The 24,130-nt window shown below is 33.2% G+C and overlaps 1 protein-coding gene and 1 pseudogene across 1 annotated transcript; both read left to right on the top strand.

The window, feature by feature from the left end:
* The first annotated feature begins 5,289 nt into the window (after positions 1 to 5,289).
* Positions 5,290 to 7,021, top strand: LOC114748918 (uncharacterized). Its single transcript, XM_028937382.1, has 2 exons — positions 5,290 to 5,949; positions 6,101 to 7,021. The coding sequence occupies exons 1-2, from the start codon at positions 5,290 to 5,292 to the stop codon at positions 7,019 to 7,021; spliced, it is 1,581 nt and encodes a 526-aa protein (XP_028793215.1).
* An 8,272-nt stretch (positions 7,022 to 15,293) lies between these two features.
* LOC114748917 (flavonoid 3'-monooxygenase-like) lies at positions 15,294 to 17,225 on the top strand (annotated as a pseudogene).
* Positions 17,226 to 24,130: the final 6,905 nt, after the last annotated feature.

Here is a 24,130-nt window from a genome sequence, read left to right as displayed (position 1 = left end):
TTAATACTTTCTACAGCAGTTGTGATTCGGGTGAAAAAACCGGTATAGAAAAGTGAAGAGAAAGACGGGGAAACAAAAAAAACTTCACTTTCTGCAACCTTTGCTTTTAAAGCTGAGCAAGGAGCACAGACACAAAGACCGAGTTTAGACAAAAACTGAGAGCGAATGCGAAGTTTGATCAAGCACGAACACAAAGATTGAGAAGGGTTTTGCATTAATTAAATAACCGGTGTAAAAATTTATTTACCTTTTTCGCATTGGTTATTTAATTTCTACGACTGGCGTAGAAAATAATAAAAATAATTTATTTAAAAATATTAAAAAGTTAAATTTGGCTAAATCATTTTAATTAAAGAAACTTCTGAGCTTATTTTTCCAAAGTCTTCTTTGGTGAACTCAAATTAATTAATGCTGGTGTTCTGATGCTTTAACAGACTCTTTTCTCCCTGTTGATAAACACGTGAAATAATTTAAAAACTTAAAAAAGCTAAAACTTTTGCATAGTGGAGAATATATTGATAAAGAAACCATCAATATCGTCAAATAAATTGGAGCACTCGTTATCCTCCATTGGCATGGTCCATGCAATGAAAATGGAAACTAGTCATCATGAAGATGAGAAAATGAGAGTTCTTTATGAGGCATCGTAGGGTATGTTTCAATTCTAAACACGCTAATACAGGAAGACGCACTAATACTACAAAAGGTTTTCATTCAGTGCTCATCAGAACAACAAGCACTATATGCTCATCACTATAATGTAATATCAACCATCCAAAATATAATATGGATGGGTCAAATTTAAAATTTTTAATATATAATTTTTTAATGATAAATTTATGTTTTTAAAGATATGATAGTTATGATATTATATTTATTTTGAATTCTGTATCTATTGAAATCAAAAGTTGATTAAAATGCATAAAACATTTAAATTCAATCTAAGCCTTTTAAAATCAATATGGATGGTCTAAATTACAATGAGTATTCTATGCTCAATATTGTGATAAGCATGGAATCCATGTGCTCCCATACTACAAACAATTAACTTCACCACAATCTTCGCTGAAACTCCCTTACACATATCAGCTTTACTCGGCCATCTTGAATTCACAAAATTCCTTCTTACTCACAAGCCCAAGCTTGCCCTTGAGTTTGACTCCTTTCGAAGCAGAGCCCTGCACTTAGCTTCTGGAGAAGGCCAAGTCCACATTGTGAAGGAGTTATTGCAAGCTTGTGACCAGTTCCATTGCATTATGCAGCCATATGAGGGAGAACAAATATTGCGTTAGAGCTAATTAGTGCAAAGCCTGTGGACCCTTGATCGCGGGAAAACTCTTTTCCACTTGTGTGTCATGTACAGTCACTTAGATTTTGCAGGAAGGATAAATTTTATTGGTAAAATAAATTTTCTCCGATATGATTCAGAAAATGATTATAAAATTGATTTATAACAATTGATTATCTGAAACTTTTTAATTAACAGCTTATGGCAAAATCAAAATTTTAACTCAAAAAAAGATTTTATCATTAAGAGGGGTGCATGAATCATCTTTAACAAAGACAAAGTTTAGCTGGATATAATTTATTATAAAGTCGTTGACCAAAAAAAAATTATAAACTCAATGCAAACAGACACTTATAAGAGTCAAAATTATGGTTTTATTAAAAAATATACCAACATTCTTATACATGCAAAATCAATTATGAACTCAAAATTTACATGTCAAAATTAATTATGAATAAAAAAACTATGATTATCTTATAAACTATTATACATTTAGATATGCCAAAAATCAATTATGACACTTTACTTTTATAAATCGGTGCGCATATCCACGCGCTTCTAGAAGCTAACAAACATTCAGTTTGATTATCTTATGGATAGCCAAGTTATTCTCTTGACACGTTTGTGGAATATTTTTTTATACTTTACTTTTATAAATTCACATTATTGTGGGGCTTGTCTATAAAAAGACCCACCAAATAATTATGGCAAAGAGGTTAGGCATAGGAAAACAACGAATTGAGTCAACCATAAAAGTAAGCTAAACCGTTCCATCATTTCAAAAAGTAAATTATCAGTTTTAGAACATGTGTCACTTCTTTATTAAATCCCACTTCGACCAAAAAAAAAAATACCCGCTATTGATGACAAAAAAATGGTAAAAAAAAAACAGCACTATTATAGTAAAAGCGTTTTGTCGAAGAATATTTGGAGGTCCTGCGGGACTATTTAATACTACCTCCACTCTTTAATATAAAAGCTAATTGACTAATTAGAATAGATTAAGAAATTAGTTAAATTAGTTATTTGTAATACATAGGTGATGTCTTTTCTAAAATAACCTTACTAATCAAGTATATTAGCTAGGGCTATTATTATTACAAGAACTATATTAAAAAAAAAGATAAATATGAGAAACAAAGTGGATTGGAATTTTATATTTAGGATTAAACTAAAAGTTAAACAATGTCTTATATTAAGGACCGAAGATGGTATATATACTCCACCGTTAATTTTAAATTTAACATAATTTGCAGACTATATATTTATTAGAAAAACCAACAGATTAAAAAATTTTCAAGAAAGAAGAAGATAAATTGGATCCACTCTTTCTGTTTGTGGATTTTATTTTCACTTCAAGACGTTCCGCATAAAATCAATAATCCTCAAATTATATAATGTAAATGATTTCTCAATTAAATCGCAGTGAGTTTCATGCGCATTGAATTATTAGAATCATTTCTTGGAGGGAATTCCCTTACAATGAATAGAAATATTTTGAAAAAAAATGAAAAACAAAATAAATTGAGATATCATATTTAGGATTAAATTGAACTCTCGCAATTAGCTCTTTATGTTAAGTAATGGGGTAATATTATTGTTGAGTAGTGGCGTGGAGTCCCAATCGTACTGAGTTTACTAGCAACCTTTTCAACCATGTGAATGTGTCTGGCAATAGTTATATTCCATTGCATTTTTTTCATGTCAAATTGTCGTTGGTAAAAGAAAAGGTAGGTAGGAAGAGAAATCACAAATAAGGGAGAGATGAGGACAATAAAATGGGACAAAAAAGAAGAAGAAAAAGATGCACATCCCTCCAATTACACCTTGATCATAATAAGAGTCAATGTCTTAGGTGGGTATCATTTAAGGAGAATTACAATCAGGTCTTAAAGAAGGGATTTAATTACTTTAAAATCTATCAACAAATGAAGAGCATGTAATAACAAGTTTTAAAATAGAAATGACAATAAGTTTAGGATAGTTCCTTGTCATTAAGATGCTTTGGTAATTAAATTTCCTTTTTAGAACCTCTTAGTAATTTTTCCTGCCAGTTATTTTGAATATGATTGAGGTGATGCCATCGTATGAGTCATGTAAATGATGTAATACTAACCAGCTAGGATGCTGCTGTCTATTTAGACTTTTGACAAAAGATCACTCTACGATCATTGATCAACACTTATAATTAGTTTGAAACTACCTGGAAGATGAAGTGAACTTGCATTAAACATTGGTTATATCCAACAATCATATTGCTTTCACGCAAGAAACAGAGAAGACGACAAAGAAACTTGTTTTGTATTTGTGTGTGATGAGTGGGGGAAAAAAGGGTGATTGATATTATGACATTACCAACCCACTTGATCCTTCCCCAGGGCTATTATCCGATGTGGCCCCCGGCGGCCATGGACATCGCCTTGCCATATGTTGGTACGTGCATAGGGATATTCTTTATCAAGGAATGGGAAACTAATTTTTGAGATCATTAACCAAGAAAAGAAAACCCAGTTATTCTCAAGGAAGAATTAAATAGTAGTTAGGTTTATTGGGCAAAAAAAAAAAGACACTAGCTTGTTATATATATTTATATAATGTGAATTGGTTTTGTTAAGTTATCTCATTCAATCATTTTAATTTAGAAATTAATAAAAATCACACCAAAAAACTGTGAAAATTACAAAATTGCAAATTGGGATCTGTTACAACACTTTTTGATAACAATTAAATTGCAAATGACAACACAGTTTTAACGAAATACCTCATTTGCAATTTCACATTTTCCACAGCCTTTTCTTTTTCTTTTTCTCAATTTTCTCTAGAAATTGCTCCTCTAATTTTATTTATGTCACTTCCAATATGTTTCACAAAAATCTTATCTTATTAATCTTGTTTTAAAGTTTACCAACTTTCTAATTTCACCCTTATTTAATATGTTACACTTTTTTTAAAAAAGAACAATCTATACAATAATAAATTTCGAGAATTGAGATGCCCTTCTAATTGTTGTGGTTGTTATTATTCTTTGAGTTACATATAATTAAGCAGACTATTGGATTTTCGCCAACTTTTTTGATTATCAAAATTCTACATTGTTTGTTACGTATATATATTCTTTTTTAGAGACAATCTTATTTGAACTTAAATATTAACTCGTTATATTATAAGAGAATAAATTCTTCTATCAAACTAAAAGCCATTGGTAAATTTTACATGCCTAAAAAAAATCGATGTCCTGGCAATACAATAGAGACCTATATAGGCCCTACAAAACTTAATAATAGAGACCTATATTGTGTAGATTTTCAGTCTGTGGGTCATCCTTGTGAGAATTGATTATGTCGAATTTTTAGTGATTCATTCTTTGAGAATTACTAATTTAATCCCAACTTTTTCCACGACCAAATCTTTGAACTTTCTTCAACCAAATCTTTGTTGGGACCCTTTTTTTGTGTGCAATACTGGAGGTTGTTTCATAATCCCCCGAACTAGGACAAAATTATTGCCAATCATACCTGTGTCATTAATTACTTGTTTTATGTATTTTAAGTGATTATAATTTATATCAATTTTAAATCAAGTAAATCATAAAGGCCTACGAGACTAGGATCAATGCGCAGGAATCTCCACCCCGTCGTTTCTCTTATCAAAATATGTATACTGTATCCGTAGTGAAATATGTAACCAATAAATTTTATATGGTTAACAACTACATGTCTTATTTATATTCTTTAAACGACCACGGAAGAACGATGAAGACTTGAATTTTTTTTTTTAAAAAATTATAATACTTTTTTAAAAAATGTTGACCTGGTCAAAAGAGGACTTCCAAAAGAAATTGTTTACGGCTTACTGAAACAGCGAAGAAGTTGACCTCATATACAGTGGGGGAAAATACTTGGAAGAATATTCCGTTAAGGGGCACGAGACAGCAATTATAAATTGGAACACAAAGTTATCCTAAACTTGCATCACGCACTAAGCAAGCCAACCACATAATGATGAAGCAGATGAGTTATTCTTCTCTGCAAGAGACGGAGCTGATGAACATAGAGACTGCTCATCATCATGAAGAAGATAGGATGAGAGTTCTCTATGAAGCTTCACATAAAGGTTGTGTTTCAACCTTGAATTCATTGCTACAGGAAGACCCCGGAATACTGCAGAAAATTAGCTCACAAACTATCTTCATGGAAACTCCCCTGCACATATCAGCCTCACACGGCCACCTTGAGTTCACAAAAACCCTCCTTTCTCACAAACCAGAACTTGCCCTCGAGAGAAACTCTTTACAAAGCACACCTCTACACTTAGCTTCTGCAGAAGGCCACATGGACGTTGTGAAGCAATTGTTGGAAGCTTGTAAGGAGGCTTGCGTGTTTGGTGATCAAGAAGGAAGAATCCCTCTGCACTATGCAGTTATAAGAGGCAGAAAAGAAGTTGCGTTGGAGCTGATTAAAGCAAAGCCAGACTCTGTCAGCTTACGTGATGACAACGGGAAAAATATTTTCCACTTGTGTGTGATGTACAATCAGCTGGAGGTCCTGAAATATTTGGTGATGAAATTGAATACTGATGAAACCGACGAGCTTCTCATTGAGAGGGACTCGGATGGTAACAACACCATTCTCCATTTGGCTGTCATGTTGAAGCAAGTCAAGGTACTTTTCACTTGTATAATTAGCTTGAGTTTGAGAGTACATTACATATATACATATATATAACCGGTTTCGATCTTTTTCGGGTTCTTTTATGTATAAGTCACAAGCATAACAAATTAAATTTAATTTGCTTGTTGGTTGTTATTTTCAGACTGTGAGTTACCTCATCTCAATTCCAAAAATAAAATCAGAAGCGCAGAACTTGAAGAACGACATGGGTTATACTGCCCCTGCAATCGTTCACGGAATTCCCAAGGACTCCAAGAGCCTTGAAATACAAGTCATATTGATGGAGTCAGGAATCAGATGTGGAAGGAAAGAAAGGAGCGATGTTGGTAGCAAAGCAGACAGAAGTGGGAAGAAGAAGACGTGGTGGAGAAATCTTTTTAACAGTATAGACCAATGGTTTAAGTATAATGGCGATTGGGTAGAAGACATGAGAGGAAATTTAAGTCTGGTGGCTACTGTCATCTCAACCATAACCTTTCAAGCTGCACTTAACCCCCCGGGAAGCATCATCCAACAAGGTATAAGACCCAGCGAACCTGAATTTAACCTCACTACCAGTTCAAACACTTCTCGCGATGAAGGACCCCTCGGCTGCTACCATGATCCTGGGGATAACCACTCTCGCGGCCTTGGAGCCTGTCCCGGGCAAGCTCTGCTTGCTCATCGTGATCCAGGTTACTTTGGGGAATTCATAACCTACAATACCATCTCTTTTGTGGCATCTCTGTGTGTTGCCCTCTTGCTTGTAAGTGGAGTTCCTCTCAAACATAGATTTGTGTTGTGGCTGCTATCTATAAGCATGGGCATAGCTCTCACCTGCCTTCTGAACGCTTATTTTGTTGGCGTCGAACTTATCACCCCATACTTTGTGCATACCGGTCCAGGGGTGATGATAGCCACTCAAATTTTTATTGGGCTCTATGTACTGGTTGGTATATACATTGTGCTGAAATTTATTATATGGGTGGTGAAGAGATTGAAGGAAAAATTTAAGAAAAGTGAAGAAACTGAAGGGGAAAATAAAGTTGGCATCGGGAAGTCAAGTGACCACTCGGCCAATTAAGAGTTGATGTGATCTCAGTCAACTGGTGCGTCTTAGGTGTGCACAATAGCTTTTCCGGGGTTGATTACTATAATGTTCTCTGTGTATGCATGTGTGTGTGTGTGTGTGTGTGGCTCTCTCTGTGTGCACTTAATGTCTGGGTTGTGTTTTAGTAGTTTGCAGTCCTGTATTTCATCCAGATCAATAATTTGCATCTCATGCTTCAAGTTTTGAAGGTCTTCCTACTTGTTTATGTGTGTATGAGAAACCTTCTTTTCCCCATGAAAATAGAGATGTTATTTCAATGAAATCAAAGATTTATATGATTTAATTACTTGACGTTGAGGATTAATTTTAAAAATAAATATAATGCTTGTATAATTTCGATTAGAACAAGATTGTGATAGTTTAATTTAAAAAACAAAATTATCCATTTTCAAACACAATTCCACGATTGACCCTTATCTTGATTTTTTTAAGTCTTTATTCATTTTTTTTTTGGGTGAACATTTTATGTCTTTATTCATTGCATAGGAGACAGTATGATTAATCGGTACAAAAAAGTCGAAATTATATATATTCTATATATAAAAATAGATCAAACGAATTTAAGTAATGAATTCCAAGTCAAAATAGCAACTTTCTCACAGTCGTAATTTCTCTCTATCCAACTTCCATTATACTAGCTCGGGTCTTAAATATAAAAAGAGTTAGTTAACTAATTTGAGTAGATTAATGAAATAAATTAAGTTAGTTATTTGTAATAAATATGTGTTATATTCTCTAAAATATTCTTGCTAATCAAATATATTAGCTATAACTATCATTATTAGAATGACTATCTTAAAAAAAATGTATAAATATGAGAGAAAAAATAGATTTTAAGTCTTATATTTAAAATCAAAATAAAAATTAAATGAGGTCTTATATTAAAAAAAAAATGAAAATAGCATATATGTCTAGTGCTTTTGTGCGCCCAGATATTTGTTAGGGTTCAACCAAAAGCAAACGTAATTTCACTGTGCACGGTGAAAATTCAACAATGCTGCTTTATTGATATTCTCATTCCATGGCACTCTCATTTCCAACCTCTCATTTCTATTTCATTGTTTTTTTTTGGGTTAAGGTGCGTCTAGCACCCCGAACAATTTACCCAGGTGCGTCCAGTGGCTTAAAGTAATTTGGGGTGCATCCAGTATTCTAAACTAATTAAAATGGTGCGTCCATATCCCAGGCTAACAAAAATATTATGTTTAATCGTTACTTTCCTGACTCAGCTTAAAGTTGACCCTAGATATTCTAAATGGTAGACATATGGACATTTGATGTGTATTATTCTTACTCAAAATTGAATTTATTTCCTTCCTCTTCTTCTAAATAAATTGACTTTTGAGTAAAAATAATACACATCGGGTGCCCATGTGTCTACCATGTAGAATATCTGGGGTCAACATTGTAACATCCCGAATTTTCTGACTCAGGATGAGTAGAAAAGGGAAAGTTCATTAAAATTATTTAATAGCTCAATCACAATTGGGGAAAATTATGGAATATTGATTTTTTCAAGGTTTAGAAATATTTTGGAAAATTTCAGAAAAATAGTCAGGAGTGGACTTTTGATCTGAAATTCTTAGGAAAATTATTTATGGGTCAAAGAAGCTAATGGATAAGAAAAATCCATTTATGATATTTTGGTTTAATTTCTGGATATATCTTATATTTCAGAAAAATAGGAGAAGGGATAGGATTGGAAGAATAATTATTTAGGAGGGCAAAATGACTCAGCAATCATGTAGTATACGTGCTGCCTCCTCCTCAAGACGTCTGAATTGTTTCTCCGTTGCACAGCTGGTTTCCACGCGTCTAAATTCATTCCTCTATGTGTCAGCTGATCACCACGTTATATGCTCATTGCCTACGGTGTGTTCAGAGAAAAGAGAGACTGAGACGAGAGCGAGAGAGGGAGAGCACGGGGAAACAGAGTCGACGGAGCTGGAAAAGTGACAGGAGGTGGTATCCAGCGCATGCAAACTGATCAAACAATCCAGGTGAGCTTCACGGGTCCATTGTTGTCTTGATTTTCTGGTTTGGGTTCACGTTTCCGGTGATGTTGAGGAGAGAAAGAGATGAGCATCTGGGTAGTGAGTGAAACTTCTATTTAAGCTGAAAGTTTATGACAATGAAAGAGTAGAGCTTATTGATGATAATGGGACGTGTTTTTCGGCTTGCATGTAGGTTCCCTGCTCTGTTTTTGACTTACCGAAACAGGGGTATATGGTTTGGGAAGAAAGAAAACGGGGTTGCGTGAGTGTATTCGGTCTAACGGTCCTTCTCTTCGTCTCTGTTTCTTGTTTTCCCTGTCAGTGTATGTTATTGCTGTGATGGCGTTAGATGCCGCTGTAACAGGGAGATATATATATATATATATAAATAACTCGGGAAAGTTGAAGTTAGATTCATGTATGTATGGTAAAAGCTGATTGCAAGTGGCTGGGTGTTTGTGTTGTTCTGGCCGAATTGAGACAGTGTTTTTCTAACCATAAGTGCCGGGTCTTAATGGAAAACTAAAGGGGAGAACCGAAGCTTATGTGTGTGTATATAAATATATATGTGTGCGCGCTGTGAGATTGTAAGGGCTGGAAAAATTTTCAGTTATGAATGAGGGGCTTTTAGTTTGGTCAAGTGCATTTGCGATAGCCCTGTTTTGCTGCTTGAAACGGGATTGTGCCACTGGTCTTGAGGTGTAGGATTCTGAAGTATTTAAGGGGAGAAAAACCGTGAAATATATATATTATATGCTTGCAACCGATCATAAAAGGGGCTATAGGAGTTTACTCCCTCTTGTTTGGGCATAAAATGTTCTTTAGAGTTGCTGTTTAGGGTGGAGGCGAAAGGGAGTTATAGTTGTACGTGTGGAGTTGAAATAATCAAGTAGAATAAATGTGATATATATATTTATGTATATGTGTGTCTCGGTCATAGTTGTAGGAATTGATTTTGTATAGTTAAATGGTTTTGGAACATGAAAGTAGAAAGGAATGAGCTTGAGGAAATTATTTAATCTTAATGTTTTGAGATGTAAATAGTTAGGGGTTGTAAGTTGAGTTGCGGACATTGTCCTTAAAATATAATAAATAAAAATAGTATTTTTGACCAAGATGACCAGTTACTAAGTAAAGTAACTGTATGGTTTGAGATAAGGAAGGAAACCCTCCAAAGAGAATAGTTTAAATAAGAAAAATTGTCCAGGATGACCAACTATTAAGTGAGGGTAGAGATTGAAAGAGATTGGGATTTAAAGAGAGTTATTTAATTTATAAATTCTGTTGGATCAAGCATTAACCTACCCTTACTAAAATAATAGGTTTTGATATCTGCAAAAGCCCACCGAAGAAGCTAAGAGAAAGGAAACAAGTAAGGTTTGATTTTGAAGCAGAAGGTTCAGGTAGTAGTTCTTTCCTCCCTTACACTTGTGTATGATTGCTGCATGTCTGTTTGTGCCATATTGCTATTCAAAAAGCATGAGAACATGTAATCCTTAATTCCTTGCATGGATTATTTAGCCGTGATCACGTGTAGCTGATAGACATGGGGCAGTGATTGTCAATTATTTGCGCATTATTTATTCAGCTTGTCTATCTGTCATTGCGCATAAATGCTTAATTGCATTAGCTTGCAAGGTTATGTTCCATATGGCTTGTTTTGCATGCTTTATGTGATCTGCACATTTGTTTGATGGAAATTACTACTACGGGGATTCTTCGGAATCTCACCCCCCAATTTATGATGAACAGTGAAGGCTAGTAGCTAGAAGGACAAGAAGGTTATTTAAGAAGAAGGTGGGCTGGTTGAAGATCAGAGATACCTGTTATAATTCTGTAAATTGTATAGCAAAATATATGGGCAAGTAACTTTACTTGCTCTATGGAAATATTATTTTGTATCCTCTAGAAGAAGGAAGTGAGCATTGCCAGGTGCACGTATATGCTGTCAACCAAGAGCGTTGCTTTATTTTTAATATAATATTATAAGATTGTATAGTATGAAATTATTTTAGATGATAATAGATTAAGTTGAAAGCAGGGTTGATATTGGATCACTCATTAGTTATCTGAAGCTTTGAAATATTTGATCAACGGATTCTAATGTTAAAGGAAAAAAAAAAATTCCCTGTCTTTTCCCAGGACGGAAACCTAGCGTTAGTGATTCACAGACGTTAAAATGATCCTATTAGTATATAAAAGTGAGGTGTTGCAAACATTAAGCTGAGTTAGGAAAGTAACAGTTAAACATAACATTTCTGTTAGTCTGGGATATGGACGCACTATTTTAATTAGTTTAGGACACTGGATGCACTCAAAATTACTTTAGGCCACTAGACGTATCTGGATAAATAGTTTAGGGTGTTGAGCGCACCTTAACCCCTTTTTTTTTTCCAAAAAAAAGATAATTAGGCCCATGATAAATAATGTATGCCGTACACGTGGTTTCCCAAAATGGACTTTTCTTCTTTATGGACAAAAGGACAAATTTTGTTTACGAAAGGTCAGAAGATATACAGACGCCCCACGATCACAGACTTCTGAAAAGAAAACTCCCACAGCCACCGGCCGGACGTCGCCACGTCGCCACTGGCTCATTTGAAAAATTAACAGTGAGAAAATTATTTTTTATTTAAAATTCCATACCCATTAAAAAATTTCTAAAAATAAAAATATAAAAAAATTAATAAATCTGCAAAAAAAATTAAAACGAGTTCTCTTGCTTCTATGCATGATGAGAAACCTTTTGCCCATGAAAATAGAGATTGTATTATTTCATTGAAATTTTAGATTTATATGATTTACTTTAGTTTAAAGAGAAATTTTAAAATAAATATGATATTTTTATAATTTCAATTAAGACAATATTGTATATGTGGTTCGAAACCTCTTATCTTTCTTTCCTATCTTCTTCACTCCTCTTTCTTTTTTAACCTTTACATTAATATTTCAACCGTTGAGATTTAAACCCTTTTAAACTATTATTAAGATATTAAATTATAAAAATAAATAAATAATAAATTACAAATTATATTAAACTTTAATTCTAATGCTTTGTAAATGTAGTAAATATTTTTAAAAAAATTTATAAATATTTTATAGAAAATTAAAAATCTGCATCATTAAAATATATTAATTCAAAAGTTAAAAAAATGATGAGAAAAGAAGAGAAGAGTTTCGAAACCGAAGAAACAAGGATGTAAAACCGTGCATCGAGGGTGCCTAACAACTGCTAGTCTACTACAACAAAAACGTCACTTCCATGACCATTGCTAGGACCCTCGGTTGCTTGAAGTACTTAGGTGACAATGTTTTGTGTCCAGGCGAAGCCATATGTATGAGTGCAACAGATTCATAGTTTACAATACAATCTCTTTTGTTTCCTTCTTAATTGCTTCTGGGTGGAATAAGCCCTTTCAAAATTATATCCATATATGATGTGTGGGTGCTCACTTTAGGCATGCTCTCAAATCTCACATTCACATATATATAGAAATACATATTTCTTTTCAGTTTTTCTGTTTTTTTATCCAACCAACTTTTGAGGGTTGATTATTACTGTCATTTTTCTTGGTGTGTGCACTTCAATATCTAATGAATAATGGCGTGTGTTTTATATGTTTTCAACGCTACCGTCCCCACCTTCAGTCGTCTACTTATAACTTTGCTTTATTATTTGGCTACTGAAGAAAAAGATTTTTTTTAAAAAAAAAAATCAAGCCTCAAATATTACCACGTCGTAGTGGCTATTATGAAAACAGAGAGAATAAATGGAAAAAGAAAAAGATGGAAGCCACCAACAAGAGCTAGTCTAATTGGTATAGAGTTAGCTTATAATCGATAAAGTCATGAGTTCAAATTTTACTCCTGATATGAGGACTTTATTGGCGGTGGGCATATGCTTCATCTTTTATTACTAGAAACGCAAACACAGAACTAGTTTCAATGCTCATCAGTACCCTAAACTTATCAGATTTGGAATGTTGATATTTTGTTTGAATGGTCTGAATTTGATTTTTTTTATTTAAAATAATTATTTTAATATGTATAGAATCTAAAATAGAGATAATCTTTTAACTATCATTCTTTTAAGAAATAGTTTTTTAAAAATAATCAATTAAAAATTTTAAATCTAGACCGTTCAAATAAGATATAGACAGTCCAGATCTGATGAGTTTAGAACACTTATAAAACTGGTTTCACGCAAACACCAGGCCACTCATGTCTGGATGCGGTCATATTCTTGGCTTCATTATTGAAATCGCTTTTGTCAAACTACTTTTATTGCATTTCTTATAACTTCACTGTCGACTGTCGAGTGATGATTATTTCTTCTTCCTAGTTGTGTTACTGCGTGATTTCCACACAAAAAATCTAGTAGTAGTCATCAGTAAATATAAGAATTAATTATAAGTAAGAATCTTAATATTTAAACGTTTATTAAAATAAATTAAACAGTTTGAATATGACATACACGGAAAGGAGAAAAAAAACGACAAATGTGAAAAGATAAAATGAAGTAATATCTTACATTCAGGATAATATTAATTGATCGGAGACTTTTCCAAATGTTCGTTCCAACCTCTTATTTGTCATCTATCAACGTTCCTAATTTTCATTGCTCCACGAAAGAGAGGAACTTGCTGGTCTTCGAAGTTTCCCGAAGAAAAGCCATTTCTAATTAATTTTCAAATGTTGAACAAATCACATTATTAGATTAAGATGGCCATTTAAAATTTGAAAGTCGAAATGACAAGTGTTCTCATTCATTCTCTCCCTTTGGAAGGTCGTCAGCCGCCTGTTCATATTTTTAGAAACCGTGGTTCCCTCTAGTCCGGTGAGTGAGTCTAATTACCAAAGGGTTAATTGGATTACGTTTTGTGTTTGTATATTCTTGAAAGAGTTTCGCTGAATTGTTTTATAGAACAAGTTTTTCCAATATTTATTAACAGCACTTTCAGGAAGCATGCTAAAAACTGGGTCGTCAAAGGTTTTTTTATGTTTGGGCGGTGGGGGTGGCAATGACTACTTATGATTAAATTGAAATATTGTTTTTGAGTTTGAGTGTTTGGATTTTAACCATGGAAAATTAACTTCGTGTTATACGAAGTAAACATTTAAAAGGAATTTGGTTTGATAAAGCACAATAAACGGTTTTTTTAAAAAAATTGGTCCAAACAGCTTTTTTGGATCACTCGTGTTGTAAAACCAAAGCTACTAATGAATGAAAAAAAATTTATTTTGGGTATAACATCACATTTGAAGAGAACATTAGAGTCTGAAACCAATAGACTGACTGAAAGTGGAAGATAAAAGAAAGGAACAGACCTTCATCAACCAGTTTAGCATTTGGGAATGGGAGTGATATAGTTGTTTTCATTGAGCTCTTTAAGAAGATAGCCCCTTTTATAGAAATCAAAGACCATAGCACATAGATCTTCTTGGATTGAACTCCAATTTTTCTCATTCTGGGGAAAAAAAATCTAGCATGGAAACCCTCCACACTATCAGATGCAAGTTGAAAAACAGCCTCAGCAATTTCTGATATTGAAAGGGTTTTAAGCAACAAAGGTTCATGATGATTTGAGAGAACTGAAATATCAATATTTTCCAACACAGACCCTTATCAGAGATTCAACAACCAGTTTACAATTGGCATCTTTAACTCTGAAAGTTTTATCACAAATCCTTGCTGTATCCTTGATATCTTTGGAGAGAACTCAATTGACGTTGGACATATTGTTGATAAGGAGTAAAACTGAATAGTATGTACATAAGGAATTACATATAAATATTTAATTGGTGCTACATCCCATAATCAGGTTAAGATATTGAAGAATTATATCATGAACTTCGAAGAGCTATTGATTATTTGATTAAATGGAATAAAAAGGCACAGGGCCACCAAGCACAACCAAGAGAAGTATTCGACGGATCCGATGTAAGCATTTTAGGGGGACCGTTAAGATTAATTTCTACAGCATTTAGAGGTTTATATTTTATTTTATCGGATTATTTGATTGATTTGATAAAACTGGGAAGATGTTACAAGTTTTAAACGGATCCCATCTGAGTCATCCTCCAAATTGTAAAAAATTAATAAATTGGCCGGAAGATGTTAAGTTTTGAACGTGGTTTTCGTCGGCAATTTCAAAACTGTACGGGTCTTTTTTTTCAAAATATTTTCTGTCTATATAATGCCTTTCCCTCTGAACCAGACTTCACATCACAGGCCCCCCCGACAGATGTAAATGGAGTTCGCATCATGGCCAGCCATCATTATCCCTTTCCTCTTCTTCCTCCTCCTCTTCCGCAGTCTCCACGGCCGACGATATAACCTGCGTCCGGGACCAAAACCATGGCCTATCATCGGGATCCTCAACGTCATAGGCCCTGTTCCTCACTCCTCCTTACGTGCACTCTCCCAAAAATATGGACCCATTCTGCATCTCAAATTAGGCTTCAAAGACGTCGTCTTCGTTTCCTCAGCCGACATCGCTAAAGCCTTCCTCCAAACCCACGGAAACACCTTCTCATCCAGACCAAAAACCACCGCCGGAAAGTACACAGTCTACAATTACTCCGATATTCTCTGGGCTCCCTACGGCCCACACTGGCTCCAGGCCCGCAAGATATCCTTCACACAACTATTTTCTCGGAAAAGCCTAGAATCCAACGAGTATATCAGAAAGGAAGAGATGAAATGTATGTTGAACGAACTTTTCATTTCTTCGGGCAAAGCCGTACTGCTGAGAAATTACCTTTATGCTTTAAACCTAAATATTATAAGTCGTATGGTTCTGGGGAAAAAGTACGTGGAGAAGGATCAGAGTGGGTTTATCAGCTGGGAGGAGTTCAGAAGACTGGTGGATGACTTTTTCGTGCTGAATTCGTTGGGGAATATTGGGGATCTGATCCCTTGGCTCAATTTCTTGGACTTGGAGGGTTACACAAAGAGAATGAAGGATTTTAGTGTGAAGTTTGATAGGTTTCTGGAGCATGTGTTGAATGAGCACGAAGAGAGGAGAAAAGGGGTTGAGGATTATGTGGCCAAAGACATGGTGGATGTGCTTTTGCAGCTTGCGCCTTGCGGAAGACCCCACTCTTGAGGTTAAACTTCAAAGGCACGTAATCAAAGCATTAACTCAGGTATATAATATGCCAGTGTATATTCAATTTCGATTCTTTCTACTTTATTTTTCTCTTTTTCCTGATTTCTCTCTTCAACTTATCTATCGTTTAAACCAAACTTTAATAATTTCTTTTGTTCGTTGTATCTGAATGTGCTGTGTTTATCCCAGGATCATGACTACCTTTTGAGATAAAACTAAGACAATTTGGATTTTTACTTTCTTTTTGTTTTTATTTAATTGTTGGAAGCATAAGGTTTTTTAATGTTATCATGGGATTATCTCTGACGTGTTTGGTCACAGCAAATCAATTCAACAGGATATACAGACATATAATTAAGCCATATGTATTGAACTATTCAGAAGAACAAATGTATACGTGCTCACAATAAGTTAATGACATATGCTTTGTATACTACTCGGGACCTTGTGATAGCTCCAATGGATACCTCCAATGTAACTGTGGAATGGCCAATGTCAGAGCTATTGAAAGACCCTGAAATCTTAAGGAAGGCCACAGAAGAGTTGGACAGAGCGATCGGACGAGACAGATGGGTAGAAGAGAAAGACATAGTGAACTTGCCTTATGTTGAAGCTATTTTCGAAGAAACATTGAGACTTCACCCTCCGGTGCCTATGTTGCCTCCGACGACTTCGTCCATAGATGGCGACTCCAAAGTTTCAGGGTATGACATCCCGGAAGGGACCCAAGTGATCGTCAATGTCTGGGCTATTGGTAGAGACCGTGCAATATGGGACAACCCTAGTAAGTTTTACCCCCAGAGATTCATAGATAAAGATATTGATGTGACAGGACGCCACTTTGAGTTTTTGCCATTTGGGGCTGGAAGAAGGATCTGCCCTGGTTATCCTCTTGCTCTTAAGGTTGTTCATGTAAGCTTGGCCAATTTGGTGCATGGCTTCTCATGGAACCTGCCGGATCATATGAAGGAGGAGGACGTAAACATGGATGAAATTCCAAGGCTTACTAGTGTCAGAAAACAACCACTTGAAGCTGTTATTAGGCCTAGACTTTCATCCCTTTACCTCTAGTGATTATGCATAAGCAAGGAAAATAAAAACTTAAGGACGCGTAATAATATAGTAATGAAAATTAAGAAACCGATCAACTAGCGCCATTAATGTTTCCATTTTAATTTTATAGCTGGCAGGGGCTGGGGCTACTAATATTGGGAATGGAAATCTTTTTTTTGAGTGTGGTGGTCTGTGTGATTGGAGAATTGTCATTTAGCCTCTTGTTATTGTGGAATGTAAAAGCATATGGTCAAATGAATAAAAAATTATTACTTCATAGTATATTTCCTGTGAACTAGTGATCCACTGCTTTGGTATACAATCTAAGTAGGGTTTGGATTAGTAATAATGAGAATTTCCAACTTAACTCGATGAACCTAATTTACCATTGTTCAATTTTATGTTGGAATTCTTTTTTAAAAAATTGGATTTTAAACTACTTATGAAAATGAATAAATAACTGGATCAAATTCAATATCACTTGAAAATCTTCAGCCTAGAGCCTGAGAAATTACTTAGGATCATTCCTAAACCATCACTAACAACTATCTAATAATTAAACTCAATTGCCGATGGCTAATAGGGAAAAAATTGAGATGCTACAACGGAGAGTGCAGTGAAGAGAGAAGGAGAAGATAAAATATCTTCGGCTGTTTATTGGTTGTTTGATTAGAAAATTTGATGGGTTCGTGCCAAAAAGTATATCTTTTTTTTTTTTGACAAAATGAACCCAAAGTTGTTGTCTTATACAGAAGGTATTAAATTATTAGTTGACTTTCAGTGTTTGGTTTCCAAAATTTTTAGAACGAATGGGGGGCGGGGGGAATCCTGAGAATCTCATGAATATCCCATCACGCATAAAAGTCAAGAAGAAAAAGCATGGTGTCCCACTCTATGGGGGCAGAAGGTAAGGCACGGTTTCAATTATCATCACGTTGAAGAATATATTGAGTTGTGATTGAAAATTGGGAGTACTCTATTCTATATATAAAATTAAAATAATAATAATCATTTTTGTGCTTTCATTTTTTAAAAAATGATGATAAATATCTTGCTGATCTGCTCGCTCCTCCAAAGTTCCCAACCCTCGCACGCAAGCTTCAAATGCATAAGAGCAATTACTCATACCTTAAATACAATGAGCAAAAATTGTGAACTTTTTCATTTATGTTGACCCATAAGTCACACAAAAAAAAACATGTGATTAGCGATAGAATTTAGTGATAAAATTAGCGATGGATTAGTATGGAATCGAATTAGCAACGAAATTTGTTGCATCGCTAATTCTTCTGTCGCTAATATGGAATTTCATTTCAATATTCTAATATGTTTTCCACTTTGAAAAACTGTGACTTGTGTGTCTTTTCAACTATAAGAGTGATTTCGCGGTGAATTATAATTAAGGTCTTTATTTTTATATGTATAATTAAGGTCTTTATTTCTATATGTATGTGGAGGAGGAAAACATAATTACGTCACGTTCATGTTTAATAATTAGACTCATTTTTACCCACAGTTTTCAACAACGCACGCATCTCTCGTCCAATAATGATGATGCAGAACTAGGTCCATTCATAAATCATAAAATAAATGCTTCCATTTTTTTAAAAAAATATTCATATATACAACATTAATTATATTTAATTTCGTAACTTAAGTAAATTAGTTTTGAGAAAATGAAAAATATGAAAAATAAATTATATTAAAATTTTATATTTAAGATCAATTTCAATTCTCTAACTAGTTCTAGTATTAGAAACAAGAGGGAATACATTAATTTATTTATAGCCGGTCTGATTAATTCTGGTAAGACCATGATTGGGTCATTAAATTAGAAACTTGGGCCTTTAACGAGTGATCCTTTTTTTTTTCCCCTAAAAACAACATTTTGACTTTTCACTTGAGATATGAGGATGGTAACACAATGGCCTCCATGTATAGGGCAGTCATTTTGTCTCTTTGCTATTATTTAGCAGGGAAAATCATATTGGAAGTACCTGTATTTTTTTTTTAATTTCAATTTGGTACCTATGTGTTTTTTTTCTTAACTAAATCTTTAATTTTGCTCAATTAACATCATTAATCCTTATATAGAGACTAAAAATGCCAATAGAACAAAGTTATAAGAGTTAATGTTGCTAAAAAAATAAAATTAAATGTTTAATTAAGAGGAGAAAACACATAGGTATCAAATTAAAAATTGAGAGAAAGTAGAGGTACCTATGATATGCTTTTCCCTTATTTAGCATGTACAAAAGTGAAAAAGACTCAGAAGAAAAATCAAATAAAAATAACAATTATGTCTTATTTCAAAATACACTTCTAATTAAATAATGAAAAGAATTTAATTCAATGGAACGCTTGTATACACATATTGATCGTGGAAAATGCAGAGTGGTGCCTTATTCAAACAAGCTTGTCAATTATGAGTGGCATCATACCTAACTTCTATCGAAATTGGACATTTAAAAAAATATTAATACTTATATATATTAGGTACCATGTCCAATGCAATTCTTAAAGTTAAGCATGATTATTATGCTTTGTATTTTAGGGTCACAGTCTCTAAATTCATCTTTCCATATATAATATTACTTTGAGTATTATTTATGAGGGTAACATGCTAATAAATACCACGCAATTTAATTTAGCTTCAAAACTAACGGACCAAAGTAAAATTGTGTAAGGTAACAAGTAATAGATTATTCCATGCAGATTTTTGTTTTGTTGTATGATCAATATTTAATCAAATCAACGTTTTGAAAAGGATTCTCAATCAATTACACAATTAAAAATATCCAAACGCATTGCCCAATTTGTTCGTCATCATGGACCATCTTTCCTTGAGCCTTTCTAAATATGTTCATTTGTTTTTATCACTTTTAATTAGAATTATTACTTATTACTACTTCCGGTCCTTAATATAAGAATTAATTGACTAATTTGAATATATTAAGAAAATTAGTTAAGTTAGTTATTTGTAATAAATAGGTGTTGCATTTCCTAAAATATCCTTGCTAATCAAGTATATTAGCTGGAACTATTATTATTATAAGAACTATCTTGAAAAAAAAAGATAAATATAAGAGATAAAGTTAATTGGGATCTTATATTTAGGATCAAAGTAAAAGTTAAATAAGTTCTTATACTAAAGACCAGAGGTAGTAGCATAGAAGTTATCTTAAACTAGCTATGAAATAACTTGGAAGAGATGGAGATGTAGAAGATGAGACTATGAGAATTCCTTACATCTCAGTCATAAACAACTTGGAAATTTCTCAGAACTTGCATTATTTCACATCAATTATATATGCAGCCTATACTTTTTGACAGGAGCAAGAAGCCGTTTGGACGTTAAATTCTTCATAACGGAGGCTGCTCACGACTTCCCCTTTCTGGATCATCAAAGTGAATGTAACGAACCAGCTTCATTGTAAGATAGCAAGATGGGCTTGGATTATGAGGAGGGTGTTATTGGGCTGATGAACTTGGGCTTAGTCAGAGGAGAGATAAAGAAGATATAGGGATAATTAATCCATAGCCCCTTATAGTTTCAACTAATTTTGAATCAGGTTCTTATAGTTTTTTTTTATCAGGTCTTTATACTTTCACCTGTTTTTAATTAGGTTCTTGTATTTATTTATTTATTATCAAGTCCTTATAAGTTCACCTTATTTTTAATTAAGTCCCTGAATTTTTTATTCTTTATTTTATAAATTCTAATAGTATTATTATATAAACATAAAATAGTATATGTTATTTAATATTAGTTTATAAACAATAATATTCTAAAGATATTGAATTATTATAATGATTTTATTTTTTTCAGCAAAAAAATTAATTGTTCTAAAAAATATTCCTGAATTAATTAATTCTATTACTTTTTTATTACATAACTATTAATTTAATTTAATTATTAATATTTTATATTTCAGTATCGATCTATTAAATTAATTTTATATTTAATTAATAAATAAAATTAAAACTATATGGACCTGATTAAAAATTTAATAAAATATAAGGACTTAATTAAAAGAAAAATAAATACAAGGATCTAATTAAAAAAATAAAAGTATAAGGACCTGATAAAAGAAAAAAAACTATAGGGACCTGATTCAAAATTCATTGAAACTATAAGGACTTGCGGATTAATTAACCGAAGATATATATAGACGGATAAATGGCTGCGGAGGGTGTGGATTGATTTTGGATACTTCTCCCTCTGCAGACTCTCTTTCTCCCTCTGAACCTTCTTCTGTCACTTCTTTTCCCCTTTACTGCTATATTTTCTGATTGTACTGGAAAAGTGCTCTGATTTTCTTGTGTTTAATAGCACTATGACTACATAATATTATCCATTGGAATCCATATATGAGCACATTATTCTACTGTGTTTCCTCTGTCTGTGTGATCGTCACAATGTCTCAACAAGAAAGCGACCAAATGAGCATTCTTTTCGAGGCATCAAAGAAAGGGGACTTATCAGTGTCAACAATCACATATCTTCAAGGCCTTCTCATAGTGAGTCCAACTTTTTCGCTTTTTTGTCTTTCCCAGTAAAATGATTTTCCAATCACTTGTGTTTTGGTTTGTGGTTGTTGGGGTTGTTGCTGTGTTGTCCACATTGCGCTTTGCTTTCTGGCTAATGAAAAAGGGGAAGAAGAAGTTCAACACCCTCCGATGATATTTGGTGATCCAGGGAGCGGAATCGAAAATGCATGATCTATGTGTATTAGGAAACCAGTTTTATTGCTCATCACTTTGATGAACACCATAAGCTCATCAAATCTAGATCGTCTATATCTTACTTGGATGGTTTAGATTTGATTTCTTTAATTAATTATTTTTAAATAGAAAAAACTATTTTTTGAAAGAATGATAGTTAAGAGAGTATCACTATTTTAGATTATATACATATTAAAATAATTATTTTAAATAAATAAAAATAAAAAAGAAATCAAATCTAGACTATCCAAATAAGACATAGACAATCCAGATTTGATGAGCTTTCAGTACTCATCACTTTGATGAGCACAGAAACTAGTTCCATGTATATGTGTATTTGATACTGTTACTGTATAACTTTGAACTGGTTATAATTAAAATTGTTGCTACTGCACGCTCGAGCCGTCTATTTCACATTCTTAAATATTTTTCACGAGTATACGAAATGAGAAAATGAAATTGAGAGTGGAAAATAAAATTGCTATACACAGAAAAAGTGTGAAAGTACAACTTTTGTGTTGTTTTATGTCCCACTAATATGATAGAATAATACATTAAACTCGAAGCAAATTAGCTGGTCCCCCCTGAGGATTTATAACTTGATTATACATTAGCTTACAATTCCTTGTTCTTTCTGAATGAATTTATATCATTCCCTTCCGCATACTAGAGTAAAAAGAGCCAAAAATGGTCTGAACTTCATATTACTATCAGTCATATATCAGAAAGAAAAAGAGAGAGAGAGCAGAGACTGCAGGAGAGGAAATATTGGAGGATATAAAGTATCCTCCGGTCCTAAATATAGAACTTATTTTATAGTGTAATTATACTACAAAATAAATATTATCTTTAGAACCGGATGAGTAATGAATAATTTAGAAAAGACGAAACCTATAAGAACTTGTCTTTCAGCAATATGTCCTTTTTATGAATGAGTGGTGATATGAATGTTTAGTCACATGGTAACAGCCAAACTTTAATAATTAAGGAAAACAAGAAGAGGAAGGGAGGGCAAGAGATAAATTAAAGAGAGATTAAAAATCATATTTAATTGTTATCCAAAAAAATCATATTAAATTTGGTAAGCAATATTGCAATAAACCTCTTCTGTTATCCCTGCAGCCTTTCCCTTTCCAAACTCAACATTTCCATTTCAACAAGCATGGTCAATGATTTTTCATCCAAAGGTACCCTCATTTCTATTATTTTTCAAGAATTGGACGAATTAATCTTCAGAGGTGTTTTAACTTTCTCCAAGCCAATTTCGAAAATTTTGTCAATTCGTTAGATTTCATAGCAAGGGTCAGCTTCTAAGCATCAACATTGATACTTCATCATTGGATATATCAAAGCAATTATTCCAGTTTGAAAGTTCAGTAATTATAGCATTTTTTCTTTTGCCAGCAATAAGTTATAGCTATTTAATTGATACTCCATTGAGTACTTTTATTTTCCAACCTCTCATTTTTTTATCACCTATATATGAGGAGAGTTGTTATATAAATAATAAATAATAATTAAGTCGTAGTTGACTCAGTCAACACATCCGCTGTCAACATGCGAAATATATAGGAGCGATCAAGATCCCCTGTTCATATTTTATAAATTGTGCCACATCACACGAAATCACAAATAAGATACTACCTCCGGTCTTTAATATAAAAACTAATAGACTAATTTGAGTAGATTAAAAAAATTAATTAAGTTAGTTATTAAGTAAGTGCTATTTTTTTAAAAATATCCTTACTAATCATATGTATTAGTTAGAACTACGATTTGATAAAATATTTAACTGTGCAGCTACTACAGTTACCTTAAAAAAATAATAAATATAGGAGAAAAAGTGGATCAGGTATTGAATACCAAACTTACTTGTCTATTATAAACTTTTTTTGCCTTTTCATTTTGGTTTAAAATGTGAGAAAATTCGTGATGTATAGGAAAGTGCATTATTTATAAACAAAATTCATTCTGATTTTTATGTTATCCTAATCTAGATTAATATATTTTATAAACAAGATTAATGCATTTTTTATATTTTGGATGTATGAGTTTATCCCAATGCATCCCAATGAAGTCAAGTCATTAAATGCCTTCAAACTGTATCGGTCTCCGTCAGTCCATTATTCACTGCCATGATGGAATCTTAGCTCCATGGTCCCAGTGTATAACGTTGGACCGATTTTTGTCCAGAACAA

Source organism: Neltuma alba, unplaced genomic scaffold (assembly GCF_004799145.2).
Source record: "Neltuma alba isolate B1F8T4 unplaced genomic scaffold, ASM479914v2 tig00005857_pilon, whole genome shotgun sequence".
In the NCBI taxonomy this organism is placed as follows: Eukaryota; Viridiplantae; Streptophyta; class Magnoliopsida; order Fabales; family Fabaceae; genus Neltuma; species Neltuma alba.
The sequence above is the reverse complement of the archived record's forward strand: the minus strand, read 5'-3'. Positions and strand labels throughout refer to the sequence as shown.

What these genes read in the sequence shown, in the direction of transcription:
- LOC114748918 (XM_028937382.1), top strand. Translation starts at nt 5,290, where the DNA reads ATGAAGCAGATGAGTTATTCTTCTCTGCAAGAGACGGAGCTGATGAAC. An exon ending in TCATGTTGAAGCAAGTCAAG is followed by an intron (nt 5,950 to 6,100) that starts GTACTTTTCACT and finishes TGTTATTTTCAG; the next exon opens with ACTGTGAGTTACCTCATCTC.